The 22,529-nt window shown below is 40.1% G+C and overlaps 1 protein-coding gene across 1 annotated transcript in view; it reads right to left on the minus strand.

Annotated features, from left to right (window-relative positions):
• Window positions 1-1,578: 1,578 nt before the first annotated feature.
• LOC150075033 (tensin-3-like) overlaps window positions 1,579-22,529 on the minus strand; it is a 32,810-nt gene continuing 11,859 nt past the window's right edge. Inside the window, exon 3 of the mRNA XM_090389054.1 lies at window positions 1,579-1,985. Within this exon, the coding sequence (XP_090245180.1) occupies window positions 1,823-1,985 (163 nt within the window). The 3' untranslated portion in view covers window positions 1,579-1,822. The remainder of the gene's footprint in view (window positions 1,986-22,529) is intronic.

Here is a 22,529-nt window from a genome sequence, read left to right on the forward strand (position 1 = left end):
GAAGCCCATTGACTCCTATTCAAGTCAGGTTAATTACAGAGTCTCTCCACTTTCTGTCTCATAAACTTTTAGTTTCTGCTGCATGTCTTATCTATAGATTCTTCCATGGGCATTGTTCTGAATAATTCCACCACTGTCCAACTCCAAAATTGCAGAACTAACTTTTCCTTTGCTCACAGGTAATTTCCAAAAAATTACAATTTGTGGACATTCATGTTGAATGTCAACAAATTTCTTCTATCTTTTTAACTTATAACTCATGCACACTAATACCTTACATGTTTGAAATTATCATCAAAAAAACAAATATGCGAGCAGTAAAACTATTGTAATAAGATGAAATTATAATAACTGTGGCTTCAGGTGAATGAAGTTTCTCAGATTTAAAACTGATTAAAACTTATTAGTGTTCAGTAAACAGCCACAAACAGTTTACAGTGTTCTCAATGAATCTATTTATATAATATATCTTCATTCTTAGATATCATAGATAATCCAGTGCAAAAATATTAGGCCACATGGTAATGTTTATCTGTATTTGTACTGAAATATTGTTAGATAAATAATTTTTAGATGCACAAAATGTCTAAAAAAAAATTGTGTAATTGTAATACGCTGTTTCTTTAAACAAAAGGTCCCATGAAATAATTTTTCCCAATGGTACACACAACTTTCAGCTGGTCTTGATAGCAGATATTCACTTTGCCAGTTCCAACAATTAGTGGTTCCTTAACATACATTGTGTGTGTGTGTGTGTGTGTGTGTGTGTGTGTGTGTGTGTGTGTGTGTGTGTGTGTGTGTGTGTGTGTGTGTGTGTGTGTGGTTTTTTTTTTTATCTGTCTTGTAGAATAATCGGAATTGCAGTATATCAAGGCTGCACAGTATTCCACAATAAATCAAATTTAATCCCAGGAAATATTAAGTTTAGAATGCACTTAAGATACAGACTGCATAAACTTTCAGGATGGGCAATTAATCACATAGAGAAAATATTAGGAAAAGAGTGAAAATAGCCACACATGAAAGGCACTGCAGACTACTGAAAAATCTGTTTTTAGTACTCTTGCCTCACTTGCAGTGATATAAAAATCCAGTAATATTCTCTGTATAATCAGAGATCTTGGAGATATAACATTTTACCTTTTCTGTAGTTGTAAAGTTATTGTATTATGTAAAGATGTGAAAAAAATAATTTTAGGATGAAAATTTACAAACAGCACTCGTATTTTAAACTTTAACAAATTTTTCTAACAATTTCTATTTTATTACATCTGTTTTAGTTCATTTTAATTTAACCATTTATTTACACTTCATAAACAAAACTTCAAGCATTAGAAGAAATATGCACATTCCATAAATGGATCATGTCTGAAGGATGTGAAATGTCCATTATCATGATTTATGAATTATATAACTACATAGATTCTAAAACAAAATTCTGAGTAAAATACGCACTATATATTTTCACTCAAGTGCATAAAGAGAATTGAACGGAACTGAATTGCAGGTTTTTACAAGGTTTTAGTTGGGAGGATTTAACCTCCTTTCAAATAAATGAAAAATGAATGGAATGAAATATTCATTCCATTCATTTTTCATTTATTCTTTTTCATTTATATAGTTCTTGATGACAAATTAGAAAGTATTAATGGACATTTTTCTGAAAGTAATCTGATGATATTTCCTGTTGCTTTTACAATTTTAAGCTGCTGACTGTAGCTGGCCTACCATATCTTACATAAATATATTTGTTAAAAAGTTCATGATTCACGGCAGTCTCAATTTCTTCAGTAATAATAGTTTCATCCATTAAATGAACTAATTACACCATGTTGGCTCTATTCTGTTGAGAGCCTGTCATCATTACTTTCATTACAAAGTTTACAATAGCAGAGGCAGGCTGTTCTGGTTCAAGCTCAGCAAATAAATGGCACTGATTGTCGGTCTTGCTTGCTGGTTTGCGGGCAATGAAACCAAAGCAATGACTGAAAAATAAAATGATTTGATTCATTTTAATTATTTGAAATTTATTGATATACATCATAACTCTGTGTTAATTATATTAAAATTGGACAAAGCCACAGAAAACTTAAGTTATATTTATGAAGAAGCATAATTTAAAATTTTCACATTAAGATCTCTCTCTCAAATCATCTAATTCAGAATCTCATCGAGATGTGCTGAATAAGCTATGGAGAAAGAAGTGGAATTAGCTGAAATGATATTTACAGTGCCATCATGTTTTTCATACTGAATATCAGTATGCACACCAAAAGTTCATAAATCTGAAAATTTCCCATACATATAACTGAAGAATATGTTCTAAAAAAAAAAAAAAAAAAAAAAAACACAGGTTTTTGTTGCAATACTATCGGTATGTATTTTATGTATTATTTTATATATATAGTATAAAATTTTATATCACAGTTAAAAGCAAAGTGCAATACAGTGGTGTAGATTTTTAATGCCACAAGGGCAAGTGAGGCCAAAATGTGCCTCTGATGCCCTTGTGCATTTCAAGTGTCTTTGCTAGATTTATTCGTATTTTAACTTTATTTCTTTTCAGAAATTTTTCAAGTTGCAATGATATATTGTTCTGCACATTAAATATCAAGAAAAGTATTTTCTGCACTAAATTTACAAGAAAATAAATAAATTATTGAATGTATTCAAAAAATATGAAGTATGCAGCTATGTCCCACATGATATCCCTTTGATACACAGCTATGAGATGTAATTTGTATTAAGATTTGAGATGTAATTTGTATTTGTGCATAAGAAATGTGTTAACCTATTACAAAAATTTGGTAACTAAGAATATTCATAATAGTATTATTCATATGATGTACTGATGCTGGGTGCTTACTGTACCAGCCAAACACATGCGCACACACGCACGCAGACAGACAGACAGACACACACACACGCGCGCAGACACACACGCACGCAGACACACACACACACGCGCACGCACGCAGACACACATCCACACACACACACACGCACGCAGACACACATCCACACATACACGCACGCAGACACACATCCACACACACACACACACACACACACTACCTATGTACCTTGGGCTCTATAATATATTTTTTGCTTTTGTTTTTATTCTGTTGATTATTGGTGGTTTTTGTCAGTCTAGTACCAACTAGCAGGTTAACACATTCAATATTATATTTGGCTTCAGATTTTAATCCACTTGGAGGGAAATTTCCAACTTTTAGAACTTTTTTCTTCCAATTTGATAGAAGAAAAACCAGATAATTTGTCAAGCAACCAACACCAGGGGGTGAATAATTCAATCATAGTGAGAAGAAAGCCCAAAAATGTGTCTGCCCTTCCAATCCAGATTGACTGAATCCCACGTTGAAAAACCATGGTCAGTAAAGCAAGCAGCAAGCGTTAAAGGAAAACTTTTTACAATCCTCTAACATGTCTTTTAGAGGTCCAGTTTGGACACAGAATATATATACTACCAATGGGCAGCTACATAAGGATTCACTGTGTAGATAAGAACACCAAATCAGTTTAAATCAGTTTTTTACCCTGGTTTTAGGGTAATACTGTGAAACATCATCTAATACTGTGAAAATTTCATCTTTGTTCATTTTACCATCCTCTCAATTAAATCCATACAGACAAATGAGATTTTGTGTGTGTGTGTGTGTGTGTGTGTGTGTGTGTGTGTGTGTGTGTGTGTGTGTGTGTGTGTGTGTGTGTGTGTGCGTGCGCGTGTGCATGCTTGAGTGTGTGCAAGCGCTCTTCTGACAGTATGTAGAACATGTTATGAGCCAATAAAATTGCACTTTAAGATTTTCTTGTCCAGTGTGGAAACAGAACATATACTACCATGTGGGCAGCTACATAAGGATTCACTGTGTAGATAAGAATACTAAGAATTCAGTAAGAATAATAAGGGTTCAGTGTAGATACTTAAGGATCTGCCATTGAATGTGGCTAATGGTACCAAATAAGCCAGTATGAGTGTCTCGGAAACTGCAGTCATGCTGGGGTTTTTACATATGTTTATTCTGTAATATGCATATCCCTTTTACATATTTCTTGAATGTACCAGATTGAACCAATAACCAAATAATATCTCAAATTAAGCATGCCAGTAGCGAAATTACATGATGTTGTAGAGGTAGATATCACGTTTTAAAGGCACAAAAGATGGTATTTGTAGATTTTACCACTAATGATATATAAAGTGTAGAAAAGCTGAGAATATAATTAAAATACAGACAATTTCAAAGTTTCATGCCTAACTCGCAAAAAGTTGTGGGTTAGGCATGAAATTGAAAGTGTCTGCAATTTTGGCTACACACATAAGGGGAGTACATGATGGGAGCCTCAATCAAAATGACCCTGGAGAGACTGCAAGGCACATGAGATAAAATTTTTCTCAGTGTGGTCTCTGCTTGTTAACCGGAGAGACAACCTCTGCAGGGTTAGGATACACTTAAATAGGAGTACAAGAATATTTTCCAATGCCATTGAGGTATGTAGTGTTAGGTGGGTAGGAAAAAATGGTGGGGAGGGGGAGATATAGACAGACTAATAGATTAACAGTAGCCACATGCAGAGGTGAAAGTGATTCCTGCACTGCTTCTATTGGAACATGCGGAAGCCTGAAAAGTAAGGTGCAGGGGATTTCAAGACCAGCTGGGGGTCTCACGGAACAAGGAAATACATGCAGTGTTGTTAGGGTAACCAAGAATAAGAACAGGTGCACGTATACTTGCATGTACACCAATGCTAGGAGCACAGTAAATAAATTTGATGAATTTGAAGTACTGGTCAAGTCATCAAATGCAGACATTATGGAGATTGGATAACAGAGATGTGTCAGTCAGATATAAGGAATGCAGAATTTGAATATGGGGAATATAATATATACAGAAAGGACAGGAGGAAGGAGGGGTTATGCTCTTAGTTAAGAAGCAGCATCTGGAGACTAGGTACCTGCGAGTTGATCTGGCTGAGGTGTACAAGGCCTTGAATGGTTTGAGCAGGCTCAATGCTGATGGGATACTTCCGTTTGCTCAGATTAAGAACCTGAGGGGGCATAGATTCAAACTGAGGAAAGACAGTTGTAGAATAGATGTGCGTAAGTTTGCTTTTAGCCAGCGGGTAGTTGATTGCTGGCACAGACTTTGCTCTCACTTTGCTCTCAGTTATTACAAAAACATCTAGCTCACTGCCAGAGTTTAATGATACAAAATACTCATTTAGTTTGTTAGCTACCTGAGCAGGATCATCAACAGTTGAATCATTGATATCAAGTGGAGCAATGTGATTCATCTCCTTCCTTCTAGAGTTTACCTAAGTAAAGAACTCTTTGCTGTTTTTCTTTGCACTTCTGCCAAAGATTTCTCATAATCTGCCTTTGCCTGCCAATCTCCTTTGTAACTTGGTTACAGACCAGCTTCTATCTATTATTATTATTGTTGTGCTCTTATATAATTTCTCCCTCATTGTGGGGGGTTCCATTCCATGACGAGTATTGCTACCAAGTACACAAGGTGGTTGTAATGTCTGGTGTTACTGTTGGTCGAAGAAGTCTCTGACATTCCTAAAGGTGTTCAGGATTGTGACTTTCTGGAGTTCCTTGTAGGTGTTCTCTGGGAGATCTATTTCTGCTAGGCTGCTATGTAGAGTCTTTGGTACAATATCGGTGGTTGACACGATGATTGGGATGGTTGATACTTCTTGTATATGCCACATCTCCTTGATCTCATGTCTCAGGTTCGTGTACTTCCTAATTTTTTCCTCATGGGTTTTCTGGATATTGCTAGTGTTCGGCACTGCTATGTCAATCAGGTAGGTAGCCTTTTCCATCTTGTCCACCAGGGTCTTATCTGTTATTATGGCACGATTCCAGTACAGCTTGTGGGTTCAGGTCTCTAGAACTGCTTGGGGTTTGTACTTGTAGTATTATCCTGGCTACCTGGTCGTGTCTATGAGACTACTGGCATACTGGCACCTCCGTAGCCAGGTGGGCAGGAGCAGCAGTGCGTAGCACATGCTTCTTGATTAGACCGGGGTTCGAGCCTGTGACCACCAAATACGGAGGATGCAGAAAGGTCAGGGAATGACCACCGCATATCCCTGGAGCAATATGGCCTTAGTTGCTAATGCTCCTAAAAACCAAATAACAACAACAATGAGAGTACTCAGTCTGGGTGATCACCTTGCACCCCCGCGGTAATGTGTTGGATCATTTCTGAGGCCAGGTCATCTGATTTTCCTTTGCAATGTATTTTCTATAGTTTCTGGTGTTGATTACCTGGTCTTGGATGGCCAGCATGAATCATTCAGTCTTGGGGAAGAGCGTTCTGCTTGTGAGCCATGCATTGGAAGCAATGGTGTCAAAGTGATCTTGATAGTCATTGTAGTGTCTGCCATGCAGTGTCTTCTTTGCCCATCTTTCTAACTTCGTTTCTTGTACTGTCTGGGTGGGAGGGGTTTCCTCGCTTAGGTTGAATGGAGTATACCACTTATCTATCTTGGCCTGGTGGAGTGGTGCTGTGTTGTTCTCGAAGTAATCCTTCAGGTTAACTATCACTGTTTTCTGTTGTTCTATCAGGTCTATCAGGCCCCTTCCTCCCTCTTTCCGAGGTATTATTATTCTCTCCACTGCTGACTTCGGGTGGTGTTGGCGACTCTTGGTCATCATTGTCCTTGTCTTTTGCATGATATCTTCTAGCTTGGTGTTAGTCCAATCTATGACCCCGAATCTATAGGTTAGTACTGGAGCTGCATAGGTGTTTATGGCTTTAACTGTGTTCCGTCCGATCAATTTTGCTTTCAGCAGGCTTCTGAGTCTCTGATGATATTTTTCAGTCAGGCACTTCTTGAATTCCTTGTGCTCTAATTGCTCAGCCTGCATCATCCCTAGGTATTTTCAGGTCTCTCCTTTTGTCATAGCTTCGATCTCTTTACCAGTCAGCAGCTGTTAGTTTCAGCCAACTAATTTTCCTTGGTGCAGTGTGTGGGTCTTGCATTTTTCTAGACCAAATTCCATCCTGATGTCCTTGCTGAATTCTTCAGTGATCCGGAGTAGTTGCTGGAGTTGATTCTCAGTTGCCACGTACAGCTTGATGTCATCCATATACATCAGGTGGGTGAGGGTGTACAGGTTCTTTCTTCCTTCTTTGAGGTTATATCCATGCTTGCTGCCGTTAAGCATGGTGGATAGTGGGTTGAGTGCTAGACAGAACTACAGTTGGCTCAGAGCATCTCCCTGAGAGATTCCTTTTCTAATAGGGATTGGCCTGGTTGTGATGTTCTCGACCTTAATGGTGGTACTCCATTTCACCATCATTACTCCTAGGAAGTTTGTCACTATCGGATTGACCTTGTAGATCTTCAGGGTCTCTATTAGCCAGCTATGAGGTACAGAGTCGAAGGCCTTGCGGTAATCGATGTAGGCCGTGTATAGGTCGCGGTACTCCTTGAAGGCTTGCTCCATAACTGCGGCATCTATGGTTAATTGCTCCTTGCATCCTTTATGCTGTTCGGCCATTATGTTCTGACTCTCTAAGTGTCAGAACATAAGTGTAAGTCTTTTTAGTTATGCAGCTGGTCAGGCCAATCACATGCGGGAGGCATGTGATTGGCCTGTATTTCTCCAGGTTTCTTGTATCTTTATCTTTAGGCTTCAGATATGTGACTTCAGTGAGAAACTTCAGGATTGTCTCCGGGTTGCTTATCATTCGAGTGAATTGCTCTGCTAGGTGCTTGTGTGTGCAGGTGAGCTTCTTGTACCAGTAGTTGTGGATGTTATCAATTCCCGGGGTTTGCCAGTTGTGGGTATTCCTAATCGACTGTTTTACTTCTTCTTCTCGGATTTCCCAGTCTCTCATCTCTTGTATGTCCTTCATTTTCTTCCATTTTACTTCTATCCAGGGTGCTCTGCTGTTATGTCTTACTTCACTGCTCCAAATATTTCCCTAGAACTCTTCGATCAGCTTCTTCTCAGGTGGTCCATTTCCTGCTTTCTCATGTTCACCTAGTTTCCTGTAGAAGCTCTTTGGCCCTCATCGAAGATTCGGTTGTTTATTTTCCTCTGGGAGCTCTCTTTGTATTGGTGTAGTCTCTTGCTGAGTGCAAAGAGGTTCTGCTTCAGTGTGTCCAAGTATTCTCCTATTCTCTGATTTCTGGTCTCATGTTTGCTGTAAACGCTGTCTCTCTCTCTTGAGGATGTGCTTCACTTTTCCAATCAATTTCTTACTTCTATTACCCTGTTGGTACTGGGTCAACTGACCTATCTTGACTCTTAATTCTTCTCTCTTCTGCAGAAGTCTTCTTTCCCAAGCTGGTGGTTCCTTCTGTTTTCGGTTCTTCTGCTACTGGTCTCTCGTTTTTTTTCCATTAATCCTAGTGGCTGCTATGGCAGCACAGTATATGGCTGGGAGGATAGCCTCCACCACTGCACCATTGTTGTCAAGGTAATGTGGCATTATTTGCTGATTGAGGTGGTCTGTTATTCTCCACAGGAGTTTATTTGGCCTCTGCTTAGGTATCACGTGGGTTCTTGTGGGGTGCATTCCATCGAATTTTGTTATGGCCTTCTTCCACCCATCTTCTATTCTGGATAGCATGACGTTGTCTCTTTCCACTTCAACTACTCTAGGTTGTATTTCTTCTTGCCGTTCCTCCTCTGGTTCCATATTGACCATATTTTTTGTGATTTGTAGCAGATCGCTGACATCCTGCTTGATTTTTTCCAAGATGGCAGGAGCTATTAAGTTCTTCATGACGATGGTCCTTCTTTGGTCTGCTAATTGCTGACCTGAATATCCGGGTATTGTTCCAACCACTTGGTATGTAGTCGGGATCTGTACATTCTCATATCAGTCTCTAGCCTGGTTATTTCATAGTATGCTCGCATGATTAGCATTAGTAGAGGCATTTGATGCAAGAAAGCAAGCTTATGCAGCATCAGCCAAAAAAAAAAAAAAAAAAAAAAAAACCACTTCCACTTCACCCCTCCGTTCGTTCAAAATACCTGTCCAGCTGAGCCTTAAACTTATTTAGGCTATCAACCTCCACCACAAGGGATGGAAGTCTGTTCCACCAACCAACCACCCGCTGGCTAAAGGCAAATTTCCGCACGTCTATCCTACATCTGTCTTTCCTCAATTTGAATTTATGCCCTCTCAGGTGATTATTCTGAGCTAGAGGAAGAATCCCATCAGCATTGAGCATGCTTAAACCATTCAAGGCTTTATACACCTCTATCAGATCACCTCGCTGGTGCCTAGTCTCCAGACACTGTAATTTGCAAAACTTAAGCCGTTCTTCGTAAGAGCACCCCTTTGTTCCATTCACTAATCTTGTTGCCCTTCTCTGTACTCGTTCCAGCAGCTCTACATCCTTCTTGAAATGAGGCCTCCAGACCTGTATACAGTACTCTAGGTGTGGCCTGACCATCGCCTTATACAATGGAATAATCACCTCCTTATCCCTGCTGGAAAAATTCCTGTATATCATTGACAATACTCCATGAGCTACTCTTGCAGCCCGTCTGCACTGCTCAGAGAACTTCATATCTACCTGCACAACCACCCCCAAGTCCCTTTCATTCTCTACCACTGTCAGTGTTGTACCACAGAGTTGATACGTTGCTCTGGGGTTGCTGTTTCCCATGTGTAGTACTTTACATTTGTCAATGTTAAACTTCATTTGCCACCTCTCAGCCCATCTGCTCAACCTTTCCAGATCCTGTTGCAGCAGCATAGTGTCAGTAGTGTCCTTGACAACCCTGCCAACCTTTGTATCGTCTGCAAACTTGGACATTAATCCCGATATACCATCATCAATATCATTTATAAATACAGAAAACAATAATGGACCCAACACTGAGCCCTGAGGGACTCCACTAATAACATCAGTCCACGATGAGCAGTGTCCATTGATTACCACTCTCTGTCTTCTCCCCCTCAACCACCCCTTTATCCATAGCAGTAATTTGCCTCCAATGTCACACTGCTCCAATTTGTGTAGCAGTCTTCCATGTGCAACAGTATCAAAAGCCTTTCTAAGATCCAAGTATATAATATCAAAGTTATTCCCTGCATCCAGTTCTTTTGTGACTGCATCATAGTATCCAATCAAGTTGGTCAGGCAAGACTTCCCCTTAACAAAACCATGCTGTGTCTGAGCTATAACTGAAGTCTTGTCTAAATGATCCTGCAGTGCTTCTTTAACCAGTGCCTCCATTAATTTTCCTGGAACAGAAGTTAAGCTCACAGGTCTATAATTACTTGTGTCAGCCTTTGATCCTCCTTTGTGAATTGGGGTCACATTTGCACATTTCCAGTCTATGGGTACCTCCCCTGAGTCCAAGGAAGCTCTCATAATTATGGCTAAGGGTTTGCTTACTTCCTTTGCTGCCTCCTTTAATATAACTGTATGTATGTATGTATTCATTTCAATGCTCCAATGCGTTGGTGTTTTCTTCCTTCCTGGGTGGTCAGTTGCGCAGGAAACACTTCCAGTTGGTGGGGCTGGATGGTCTTGCCCTTCTCTAGTGGTAGCCTTATGGTGGACAGTGCCACTTGCTCCACTGTCTTGCTCGGGATACTCTCTCCAACTTTCCAAATGGAATGCTCTGCCTAAGGCCTGAACACAAGGGACTTTATCTTGCGCCACACTCGATGCAGTATGAATAATATTTATCTGCGACATCCTCCATCTATGGAGGTGGACTTGTTTAGCTTTGGCTTATGTCCTGTGGTTTATTTAATTAGTTCTTGCAAGAGACACCAGACGGCGCCACTATCTGCTCCAGCCATCACTCCGACCCTGCGGAAGGTAAGTCCAATGGGGTAACTTTTGCGATGTTTTTTTTTTATGATTTAATATTATTATTATATCGGTCTCCCAGCGTAATAGAGCCATGTTAGCTTCCACCAATGTGGGATTTGAACCCGGGTACATCAGGCTGGTAGTCCAGTGTGTTAACCACTGGGCCATCACGCCTTTTATTATTATTATTATTATTATTATTATTATTAGCAGCAGCATATGGTGCAAGGAAGCCTAAGGCTTATGCCACACCAGCTAAAAAAAAATTTCTGAATTACCCTGAGTGAGAGAGAGAGAGAGAGAGAGAGAGAGAGAGAACATGAATCAGAAGGGAATCACCAAGAAGGAGAAGAATGATGATATCCAGCTCAGGACCCTGGGTGTGCCAAGCCCATACTCACCAGATGTGAGCCCTTGGGGTTCATAGGCTTCAGTGTCACGTGTTAATTTATATGTATCCCATGCATTTTTCTTCTCTGCCACGTCTCATTAGTTCCGCTGACATCCATTTAGGCCTAAAACTTCAACAATATTTCTTAGTTGCTATGAAAATTCTAGTAGCTTCCAAGATTAATTCTTTGAATGCTTCCCACTTTGAATTTGCTGTTGGTAACATCATCAGTTGGTCCCACTGTATAGAATTTAAATACTGTCTCAGACCACCATAGTCACCTTTACGAAAGCTAAAACCTTTCCCTTTACCCCTGCTGGTAGTTACCTATTTGAGTAAATGTCACTTCAGCACACTGTGATCACTGCCACCTAGCGGTTTCTTTATCTGCAGATTCTTAATGCATGAAGAATCATTACTGATAATCAGATCAAGAGTATTACTTCTTCTAGTTCCCTCTCAAACATGCTGCTGTAGAAAACAATCATCCAATAAATCCACAAAAGCCTTGCTAGTGTTTGAGTTACCAATCCACAAAATCCAGTCAATATCTGGAAAATTAAAATCCCCCATTATAAGAGTCTCTGATTTAGTGGCCCACTCTATTTCTCTACAGTTGTTTATTATATTCTTCAGAGTTATTAGGCCTATAACACACTCCTACTCTCAATTTTGCTTTCCCAGTGCTTATGTCACACCAAACTGACTCCACATTGCACTGTCCAGCTGTGTTGACTGGCTGTACTTCCTTGGATTTTATGTTTCTTAACTTATAGCATAATCCCTCCTCCCTTCCTATCCTTTCTGTCCCTGTACACATTGTACTCCCCAAATTACAGTTCTGCATTCCTTATATCTGTGTGACACCATGTCTCTGATATCCCAACAATATCTGCCTTTGATGTTTTGACCAAAACCTCAGATTCATCAAATTTCTTTACCAAACTCCTAGGATTGGTGTACACATAAGTATACATGCAACTGTTCCTATTTTTAGCTATTCTAATACAGCCCATGTATTACTTGTTCCGCAATGACTCCCAGTAGTCTCTGGGAATCCCCTGCACCTTGTTCTCCAGGCTGCTGCTCATTTCAATAGAAGCAGTGCACGAATCGCTTTCACCTCTGCCAGTGGCTACTGTTAGTCTATTATTCTCTGTATCCCCTACCCCCAAGCTAGCAGTTTTCCGACCCACCTAACACTGCCATGATAGCATCAGCAAATATTCTTGCACCCTTTCTATTTAAGTGTATCCCATCCCTGTAGAAGCAGTCTCTCGTGTTAACAAGCACAGACCACGCTGAGAAAAATTCTACCCCTTGAGCCTTGCACAATCTCTCCATGGCCGAATTGATCGACAAGGCTCAACCCTAACAAATTGAACTCTAACTCGTGGCTTTTTTTAAACATTGAACTGCACTTGTTAAGTAATTTCACCAATCCTGTACCCTTAATATCATTAGTGCCAATGTTTACAAAATATCACCTTTTGTGCCTTTAAAAGACGATATCTGCTCTACAACATCAACCTTTGCCCCTGGTAGACATACCCTGGTCCTGTTCCACCTATTTTGTGGTAGAGGGTGAAAAATGCATAGGATGCATATAAATTAGCAGGTGATACAGATGTCTACAGTAGATACAAACTAGCCTGAAATCAAGTCAGAAAGAATGTTAGGCAAGATAAGGCAGATTATGAGAACTCTTTGGCAAAGAAAGGCAGCAACAACTTCTTTACTTATGTAAACAGTAGCAGGAAGGGGTGATTGAATTAATTTAGTCAAGCAAATATGAATGGATTAACTGTTGATGATTCTGCTCAGGTTGCAGACAGACTGAATCGGTTTTTGCATTTATATTCACACAGAAAAAATATTTTAGGGATGCGGATGCCAAAAGTGACAAATTCTGGTTGGGGAGCTGAATAATTTTGTGATAACTGAGGGGGAAAGTAGAGAAATTACTGAAGTTAAACATAAAAAAGTGTATGGGATATATCCAGTTATCTGAAAGGAGGCAGAAAAGAGGTAAGCAAACCTCGGGCCACGAATGTGAGGGCATCCCTGAATTCAGGGGGATGGAGATTCCTATGGATGTGCAATTCCCAATTCAAAAAATCAAAAGGAGACACGAATAATTAATGACCTGTTAGCTTAACTTCTTTTCCAGGGAAAGTAATGGAATTACTGGTTTGAGGAGTAATGAAGGATCATCTATACAGGAATTCAGTTATATTGCAGTCACAAAAGAGCCTGGTTAAGGGATGATCTTGTCTGCCCAATCTGATTGAATACTATGACAGAGCAACAAAGGAACTGGACGCAAAAAAATAATTTTGACATCATATACTTAGATTTCAAAAAAGCTTTCGAAACTGGAGCAGCGTGGCATTAAGGGCAAGTTGTTGCTATGAATAAAGGGATGGCTAAATGGGAGAAGACAGAATAGTAATCAAAGGGCACTGCTCTTCTTGGGCTAATGTTATTAGCGGAGTCTCCAGGGTTCAGTGCTGGGGACATTGTTGTTTTCTGTATTTATAAATAGTATTGATGAAGATATACCAGGCTTAATGTCTAAGTCTGCAGATGATACGAAGGTTGGCAGGATACTCATAATAACTTCAATAAAACACACCAACCGTCTATGACTGAAACTTTATTAAAATAATAATAATAAAATAAGACGTGATAAAATTTGTTGTACAAATAAAATACACTGATTGTAAATTTAAAAGCGATAAAATGATAGATATAATTAAAATATACAAAATTAAAAGTGATAAAAACAATTGTAGCTTTAAAAGCTGACCGTCTCCTTTATTAACAGTAAAACTTAATTGTCATGGAACATCCTTAAATAACATCAGCAGGATCACAGCTCGAAGCATATTTTAACATAGGAATGTGAGCATTATTCTCCACATGTGAACGGAGACCAGAAATGGCTTAGGAGCATGCCAGGTGGAGCCGTTCATCCTGTCCAAGTATTACGGTTTAAAAGAGGGGCTGAATATAGACTCTCCTATCTCTATTGATGGTATGTTCCAAAGAACAAATCAGCAAGCTTTCGAGCCTTTTTTTTTTTCTTTTGCAGTTCCAATAACTATGTGAACGATCAACAATGACGGCATCGTCTGGAGAAATTTGGTGGTTCTCCTCCCAGAAGTGTTCAGCCATATTTTGGGGTTTCCGCTTAGGCCAACTGTTTCATTTGTGGGCAGCCCTATGCATGCACTGCCTAGATTTTTAGCTAAACTGATATCTCCCATTGTAGGACATTTAAACTTTACCATCATAGACAGTAGAGACTCTGTGCAATTTATACATGCTCAGGTAACTGAAAATTGTGAGACTATGGTGTCATTTGATGTGGTGTCTTTATTCACATACATCCACAGTGAGTATGGTGTGAATTGTGTATGCATGCCATTAGAGAGGGAACATCTTAAGGGAAAGGACTTCCTTGAGTAGAGAAGATATTTATAGCAGTATAGAATTATGTCTTTCTAGTACTACCATGTTATTTCAAGATACTATGTATAAGCAGGTTCATGTTGCAGTTACGGGCTCTCCAATTAGTGCTATTGTTGCAAACTTAACCATGGAAGAGCTGGAGTTCAGAATTTTTGAACTCCAGCACTATATGGCAATGATATATTCTCTGTTGTACAAAGGGGAGGAGAGTATGAGGTTCTTAGCTTCCTCAGTGGTTTCTCCCCTTTTATTCAGTTCATCTTGGAGGTGGAAATAGACAGTATTCTCTCTTTCCTTGATGTGTTGGTTTGTAGGGATCACGCCAGAGTAAAAATGAAAGTATATAGGAAACCTAAGTGCCGGGAATAATACATGCATTATAATATGGCACAAGCCAACAATTATAAGAACAGCGTAATTAGGGCCCTGTTGGATAGAGCTGGGTCCCACTGTAGCTCCTCCAAAGATAGAAGGGAGGAGATTAAACATGTCACAGCAGATCTCCAAAATTACGGGTACACCCTAGAAGATCTTAGAAAACATATCCGAGAAACAGAACACGGGCAAAGAGAAGCATTCTCACCCATTACCACTGTATACATTCCCTATTATCTGGGCTTAACAGAGCGGATCTCTAGAATATTACACCCTTGTCAGACATGCTGTGTGCAGCTGCCAGGGTGAAGACTGCACACAGCTGTGTCAAAGGTAAAAGTTCCTGTACCTACAAGTGGAATTATATATTACATCAAATGTCCAGATTGTGGGGAGTGCTATGTTGGAGAGACAAAATGCAGGTTCAAAGATTATATGGGGGAACATAATAAAGACCATAGACTGAGAAATCTGCTGTGGCTGAACACTTCTGGGGGGGGGGGGAATCACCAAATTTCTCCAGGCAATGCCATCATCGTTGATAATTCACATAGGTATTGGAACCACAAATGGCTCGAGAACTTGTGGATTTGTTCTTTGGAATATAATACCATCAACAAAGATAGGGGAACCCATCTTCATCCCCTCTTTGAAACCATAACACTTGGACAGGATGAATGATTCTGCCTGGTATGTTCCCAAGCCATTTCCGGTCTCTGTGCACATGTGGAGGATAACGCCCAAGCTCCTACGTTAACACGTGCTGCAAGCCGTAATCCTGCTGACATTATTTAAGGATGTGCAGTGACAGTTACGTTTTACTGTTAATAAAGGAGGCAGTCACCTTTGAAAGCTATGGTTGCTTTTATCGCTTTTATTTTTGCATATTTAAATTTCATGTATTATAATTTTATATATGATTTCATCGCTTTTAACTTTAGAGTCAGTGTTTTTTATTTTTACAACAATTTTATCCTGTCTTATTTTATCATTATTATTTTAATAAAGTCTCAGTCATATATGGTTGGTATGTTTCATTGCAGTTATTATGAGTCAGAACTTTCCCAACCCCAGAGACCTATTTGAAGAATTAGTTGTTGTTGACAGGACAATGAATCGCAGTAATCACGATATGCTACTGCACCAGTCTAGATAATTAGGCAGATGGGCTGAGAAGTGGTAACTGAAGTTTAGTATTGGCAAATACAACATATTGTTGTGTTCTTTGTTTGTGCTACATTTAATATATGTTATCTTTCGAATATCTGTGCCCTGTGTCAGTTTCCATTTTATGGTTTATTCTCTTGCTTAGTATTACAGTTCCTTTAACTTGTTCAGTGCATGCAAAAAATTATATTATATATTATAAATACAACATACTTCATATGGAGAGCACTAATCCCAGTTTAATGTATCAGATGTATGGCACCACTCTCAGGGCAGTGGAGAATGAAAAAGACCTGGGGCTAATTTTGTAGTCAGACAAATTGTTCACTGAGAGGTGCAGACAGGACAGCTCACGGGGTTTTGTCACTGATACACAGGAATTTTTCTAGCAGATGATTATCCCTTTGTACAAGGCAATCGTTAAGCCACATCTTCAGTATTGCATACATGTTTGAAGGCTTCATTTTAAGAAGGCTTTTGTACCGCTGGAGTGGGACGGAGAAGGGCGGGAACAAAGGGGTGCTCTTACCAAAAAAAAGGCTTCAGTTCTGCAAACTGCAGCATCTATCGAGTATCGGTAAGGGTATCAAATCCACGTGTGGACAGGTTTTGCAGCTCCCGCGAACGAAAGTTTTTAATTATACTTTTTAATTAATTGTTAGATTAAATTATTTTCTATAAGTAGCTTATAGACCTAGTCAAGCTCCATGGTTTATTTTGAATTTAGATAGCATGATTTGGAAAGTAAATAATACCTCGTGTCCATAGATTAACCGTTTGTAACTTGTGTTCGTAGATTAACCATTCGTAACTGCCGCCATTGTTATACGACAACATGTGTTAACATAAGGTTTAACGGAAAACTAGATAGCGAGTATAGTTGTATCAATTAATCAGTAAAATTTATTAATCTTATTAAATTTCATTGTCAATTTAATTGTACTTTTTTAACTAAATAAATACAGGGTGTTTCAGTTAAACGTTTCAGAACTTCTAAGAGGGGTAGGGTACATCCTGACAACTCGAAATCATATAGCAATGTGGGGTCGGAAATGCTTTCCTGAAGCAGTGTTGTACACAGAAGCACCATAAAGAAAAGAGACCGTAAGTGAGAAATCGTTTTAATAATACATGAAAAGAAGCAAAAGGTACATGGATTAAAGTAAGTGTTCGAAGTTTCTTCCACGGGCTACAATGCACGCCTCACATCTCCGGCGCATGGACATCCGAACATTCTGGAATACTCCAGGCGAATTTCGAATTTCTTCGGCAGCTACTGCGATTCTTGCAACCAGCTCCTCAGCATTGTCAACAGGGGTGTCATAAACTAGCGATTTCATATGACCCCAGAAATAAAAATCAAGACATGATAGGTCGGGTGACCGAGCAGGCCAATGCACGGGACCACCACGTCCGAACCACTGTTGACCAAATGTGACATCCAGGTAGTTACGAACATCTTCGCTATAATGGGCAGGGGCTCCATCGTGTTGGAACCACATTGTCTGTTGCGTCGATGCAGAAATCTGTTCATCTCTCAAAAGTTGTGGCAATACTTGCTGCAGAAAGATCAAGTAGATAGGTCCGGTTAGACGACATGGTAACAGGTAAGGTCCGATGAGGTGATCTCCCATAATACCGGCCCATACATTGACCGAAAATCGAATCTGTGCTGCACGACGTCGTATTGCATGCGGGTTCTCGACCGCCCAGATATGGTCGTTATGCGTGTTGAAAATTCCTTCCCTTGTGAAGGATGCCTCATCGGAAAACAACACTTCAGCAGGAAAAAGGGGATTTGTAGCACATTTTCCAAGGTATCACTGTGCGAAAGCAATACGAGGTGCATAATCCTCCGGTTGCTGTGTCTGGACACGCTGCACGTGAAACGGATGCATGTCTTGTTCTCGGAGAATCCTCCAGACGCTGCAATGGGAAACCCCGACTGCGTTTGCTAGACTTCGTGTACTCGTTCTTGGATTCCCCTGTACATGCTGCAGCACATTCTGTTCGACGGCTGGAGTCCGTGCTGTTCTTACCCTGTCCCTGTCAGCTCTTTCAAATGAACCTCTCTCAGCTAACCTCTGGTGCAGTCTTGCAAAGAAATTATGACTGGGAATACGCCTCGTCGGATATCGTTCCGCGTACAAACGCTGTGCGGCTGGCCCACTACAATTTGCAGCCCCGTACGCCAAATGCATATCGGCTAACTCTGCGTTCGTGTAATCATCCATCCTACTAACTTGGCGTTCTTGTTCAAGAAATTCGAAATTCACCTGGAGTATTCCAGAATGTCCATGCGTCGGAGATGTGAGGCGTGCCTTGTAGCCCGTGGAAGAAACTTCGAACACTTACTTTAATCCATGTACCTTTTGCTTCTTTTCATGTATTATTAAAACGATTTCTCACTTACGGTCTCTTTTCTTTATGGTGCTTCTGTGTACAACACCGCTTCAGGAAAGCATTTCCGACCCCACATTGCTATATGATTTCGAGTTGTCAGGATGTACCCTACCCCTCTTAGAAGTTCTGAAACGTTTAACTGAAACACCCTGTATAGCCACCTAGTTATTACAAACGTTACATCATAAATTAATACATATAAGTTGACAAGGGATAAGAAAGTCATATAACGTAACTCGGAGGTAATATTCGATACTGAAATACATATATATAGTGTTATAACTGCATTGGGATATAGGTTTAGGATTATATTCTGTATTGGAATTTTATTGAACTTGAATAGAAATAATGACTCAGACCAGAGCAACAAAGCAAATGGATCAAACTAGTGGAAGTGCTGTGGCTCAGGGGAGAACTGAGGGGGGGGGCGGTTTCCTCTGAATTACAGAAAGGATAGACAGGACAGGAAGGGAGGAGCGGTTATGCTGTTAGTTAAGAAACACATAAAATCTAAGTCTATTGAAATGCATTGTTTGTTTGATGTTTGTGGAGCAATCAGGAACGGGACATGATATTGCCAAGGGTGCGATGTACGGAGTGTGAGGAAATCAGGTGCCAAGTCAGCATTGTTATGGGCTTATATGAGAGCTTGAAGGACAGGGTGGATTCCCTCAAAGGCTTTAAATTGAGGGGCCCATCAAGCTCTCAGCTGCCCACATCAATGCCAGAGCTTGCACTTGAACATCAAGCAACACAGCGGCAACCACCAAGGCAGAATGCACTGGTCCCAAAGGTACTAGTTGTTGTTGTAGGTGAATCTATTGTCAGGGAAACGGGGAACATATTGTGCAAAAAGGATAGATGGAATAGGACTAGGGTATGTCTGCCAGGGGCAAAGGTTGATGATACTGTAGGGCAGATATCATCCTTTAAGGGCACAAAGGGTGATATTGTTGTACACTTTGGCACTAATCATATTAAGAGTAGGAGACTGACAAAATTACTTAACAAGTACTAGACAATGCTGAAAAAAATTGAGTTCAGGTTGAATTTGAAAGTGTCTGCAATTCTGCCCAGATACGATAGGAGGGAGTATATGATGAGAGCCTTGTCAATCAATTTGGCCCTGGAGAGACTGTGCAATGCTTTAGGGATAGAATTTTTCTCACCCTAGTCTGTGATTGTTAACAGGAGAGACTGCTTCTACAGGGATGGGATACACTTAAATAGAAAGGGTGCAAGAATATTTGCTGATGCTATCAAGGCAGAGTTAGGTGAGTCAGAAAACTGCTACCTTGGGGGAATACATGGACTAATAGATTAACAGTAGCTGCTGGCAGAGGTAAAAGTGATTCTTGCACTACTTCTATTGAAATGCAATTGAGCAGTAGCCTGGAAAGCAAGGCAATGGGAATTTCCAGGACTGCTGGGAGTCATAATGGAACAAGTAAATACATGGGCTGTGTTAGGGTAACTAAGAGTAGAAACAGGTGCATGTATAATTACATGTACACCAATACTAGGAGTATAGTTAATAAACTCGATGAGCTTAAAAAGGCAGATATTGTTGGGATATCAGAGACATGTTGTCACACAGACATAAGCAGTGCAGAACTGAAATTTGGGGAGTACAATGTGTACAGAAAGGATAGACAGGACAGGAAGGAAGGAGCAGTTGTGCTGTTAGTTAAGAAACACATAAAATCTAAGGAAGTGCAAAAGGATGTTGGTGGACAATGCAATGTTGAGTCTGTTTGGTGTGACATAAGCACTGGGAAAGAAAAATGAGAGTAGGTGTGTGTTATAGGCCTAATGAATCTGATGAGTATAATGAGCAATTGTGCAGAGAAATAGAGTGGGCCAGTAAATTAGTGTCTTACGATCGGGGATTTTAATTTCCCGGATATTGACTGGAATTTGTGGGTTGGTCACTCACACACTAGCAAGGCTTTTGTGGATTTAAGGGATGATTGTTTTCTACAGCAGCATGTGCGGGGAGCAACTAAAGGGAGTAATACTCTGGATCTGATTTACAGTAGTGATTCTTCATGCATTCTTCAATCTGCAGATAAAGGAACCACTAGGTGTCAGTAATCACAGTGTGTTGAAGTGGGATTTACTCAAAGAGGTAACTACCATCAAGGGTAAAGGGAAGGGTTTTTGCTTTCGTAATGGTGACTATGGTGGTCTGAGACAGTTTTTAAATTCTATATGGTGGAACCAACTGATGAACCAACAGCAAATTCAAAATTGGAAACATTCAAAGAATTAATCTTGGAATTTACTAGGCTTTTCATACCAACAAAGAAATAGTTTTCCAAGATATTTTAGGCCTAAATGGATGTCAGATGAACTAATTAGACATGTGACAGAGAATAAAAATGCAAGGGATACATATAAATTAACATGTGACACAGAAGCCTGATATAAGCTGGTCTGTAACCAAGTTACAAAGGAGGTTAGGAAGGCAAAGGCAGATTATGAGAAATCTTTGGCAAAGGATGCAAAGAAAAACAGCAAAGAGTTTTTACTTATGTAAACTCTAGAAGGAAGGGGATGAATCAGATTGGTCCACTTGATATCGATGGTTCAACTGTTGATGATCTTGCTCAGGTAGCTAACAAACTAAATGAATATTTTGCATCAACATTCACACATGAGGAGTTATTCAGGGAGGGAATGCCAGAGGTGTATTCAACTCTGGCAGTAAGCTAGATAATCTTGTAATAACTAGGAGTAAAGTGGAGGAGAAATTGTTGAAGATAAACACAAGAAAGGCACCTGGTTTGGATGGAATCTATCCAGTTATATTAAAGGAGGTGGCATAGGAAGTAAGCAAACACTCAGCCATAATTATGAGAGCTTCCTTGGACTCGGGGGAGGTACCATGGACTGGAGATGTGCAAATATGACCCCAATCCACAAAGGAGGATCAGAGGGAGACACAGGTAATTACAGACCTGTTAGTTTAACTTCTGTTCCAGGGAAATTAATAGAGGCACTAGTTAAAGAAGCACTGCAGGATCATCTAGACAAGAGTTCAGTTATAGCTCAGACACCGCATGGGTTTGTTAAGGGGAAGTCTTGACTGACCAATTTGATTGGATACTATGATGCAGTCACAAAGAAACTGGATGCAAAGAATAACTTTGATATCATATATTTGGATCTTAGAAAAGCCATTGATACTGTTGCACATGGCAGACTGCTGCACAAATTGGAGCTTAGTTAGTTAGTTATTTGGTTTTTAGGAGCATTAGCAACTAAGGCCATATTGCTCCGGGATATGCGGTGGTCATTCCCTGACCTTTCCGCATCCTCCGTATTTGGTGGTGACGGGCTCGAACCCCGGTCTAATCAAGAAGCATGTGCTACGCACTGCTGCTCCTTCCCACCTGGCTATGGAGGCGCCACACAAATTGGAGCAGTGTGGCATTGGAGGCAAATTGCTGCTATGGATAAAGGGATGGTTGAGTGGGAGAAGACATTGAGTGGACAATCAATGGACACTGCTCTTCGTGGAATAATGTTATTAGTGGAGTCCCTCAGGGGTCAGTGTCGGGTCCATTGTTGTTTTCTGTATTTATAAATGATACTGATGATGGTATATCAGGCTTAATGTCCAAGTTTGCAGATGATACAAAGGTTAGCAGGGTTGTTGATGACAGTAAAAAGGAAACTGCAGCCATTATCAACCCACTGCAGGATGGAAGCTTCCTCAACAATTCATGTTGTGAGAGAAATTGACCGTCCAGTGTGGGTTGGCAGATGAGAGGAAGTCTTCCTTCAGCTAACGAGTGTTTGACTGTTGGAACAAGTTGCCATCCATAGATGTGTGGAAGTGGATAGTTTGAATAAATTCAAGGAAGAACCAGACTACCTATTGGAGGGA

This window comes from Mastigoproctus giganteus, chromosome 14 (genome assembly GCF_048544385.1).
Source record: "Mastigoproctus giganteus isolate SK-2022 chromosome 14, ASM4854438v1, whole genome shotgun sequence".
NCBI lineage: Eukaryota > Metazoa > Arthropoda > Arachnida > Uropygi > Thelyphonidae > Mastigoproctus > Mastigoproctus giganteus.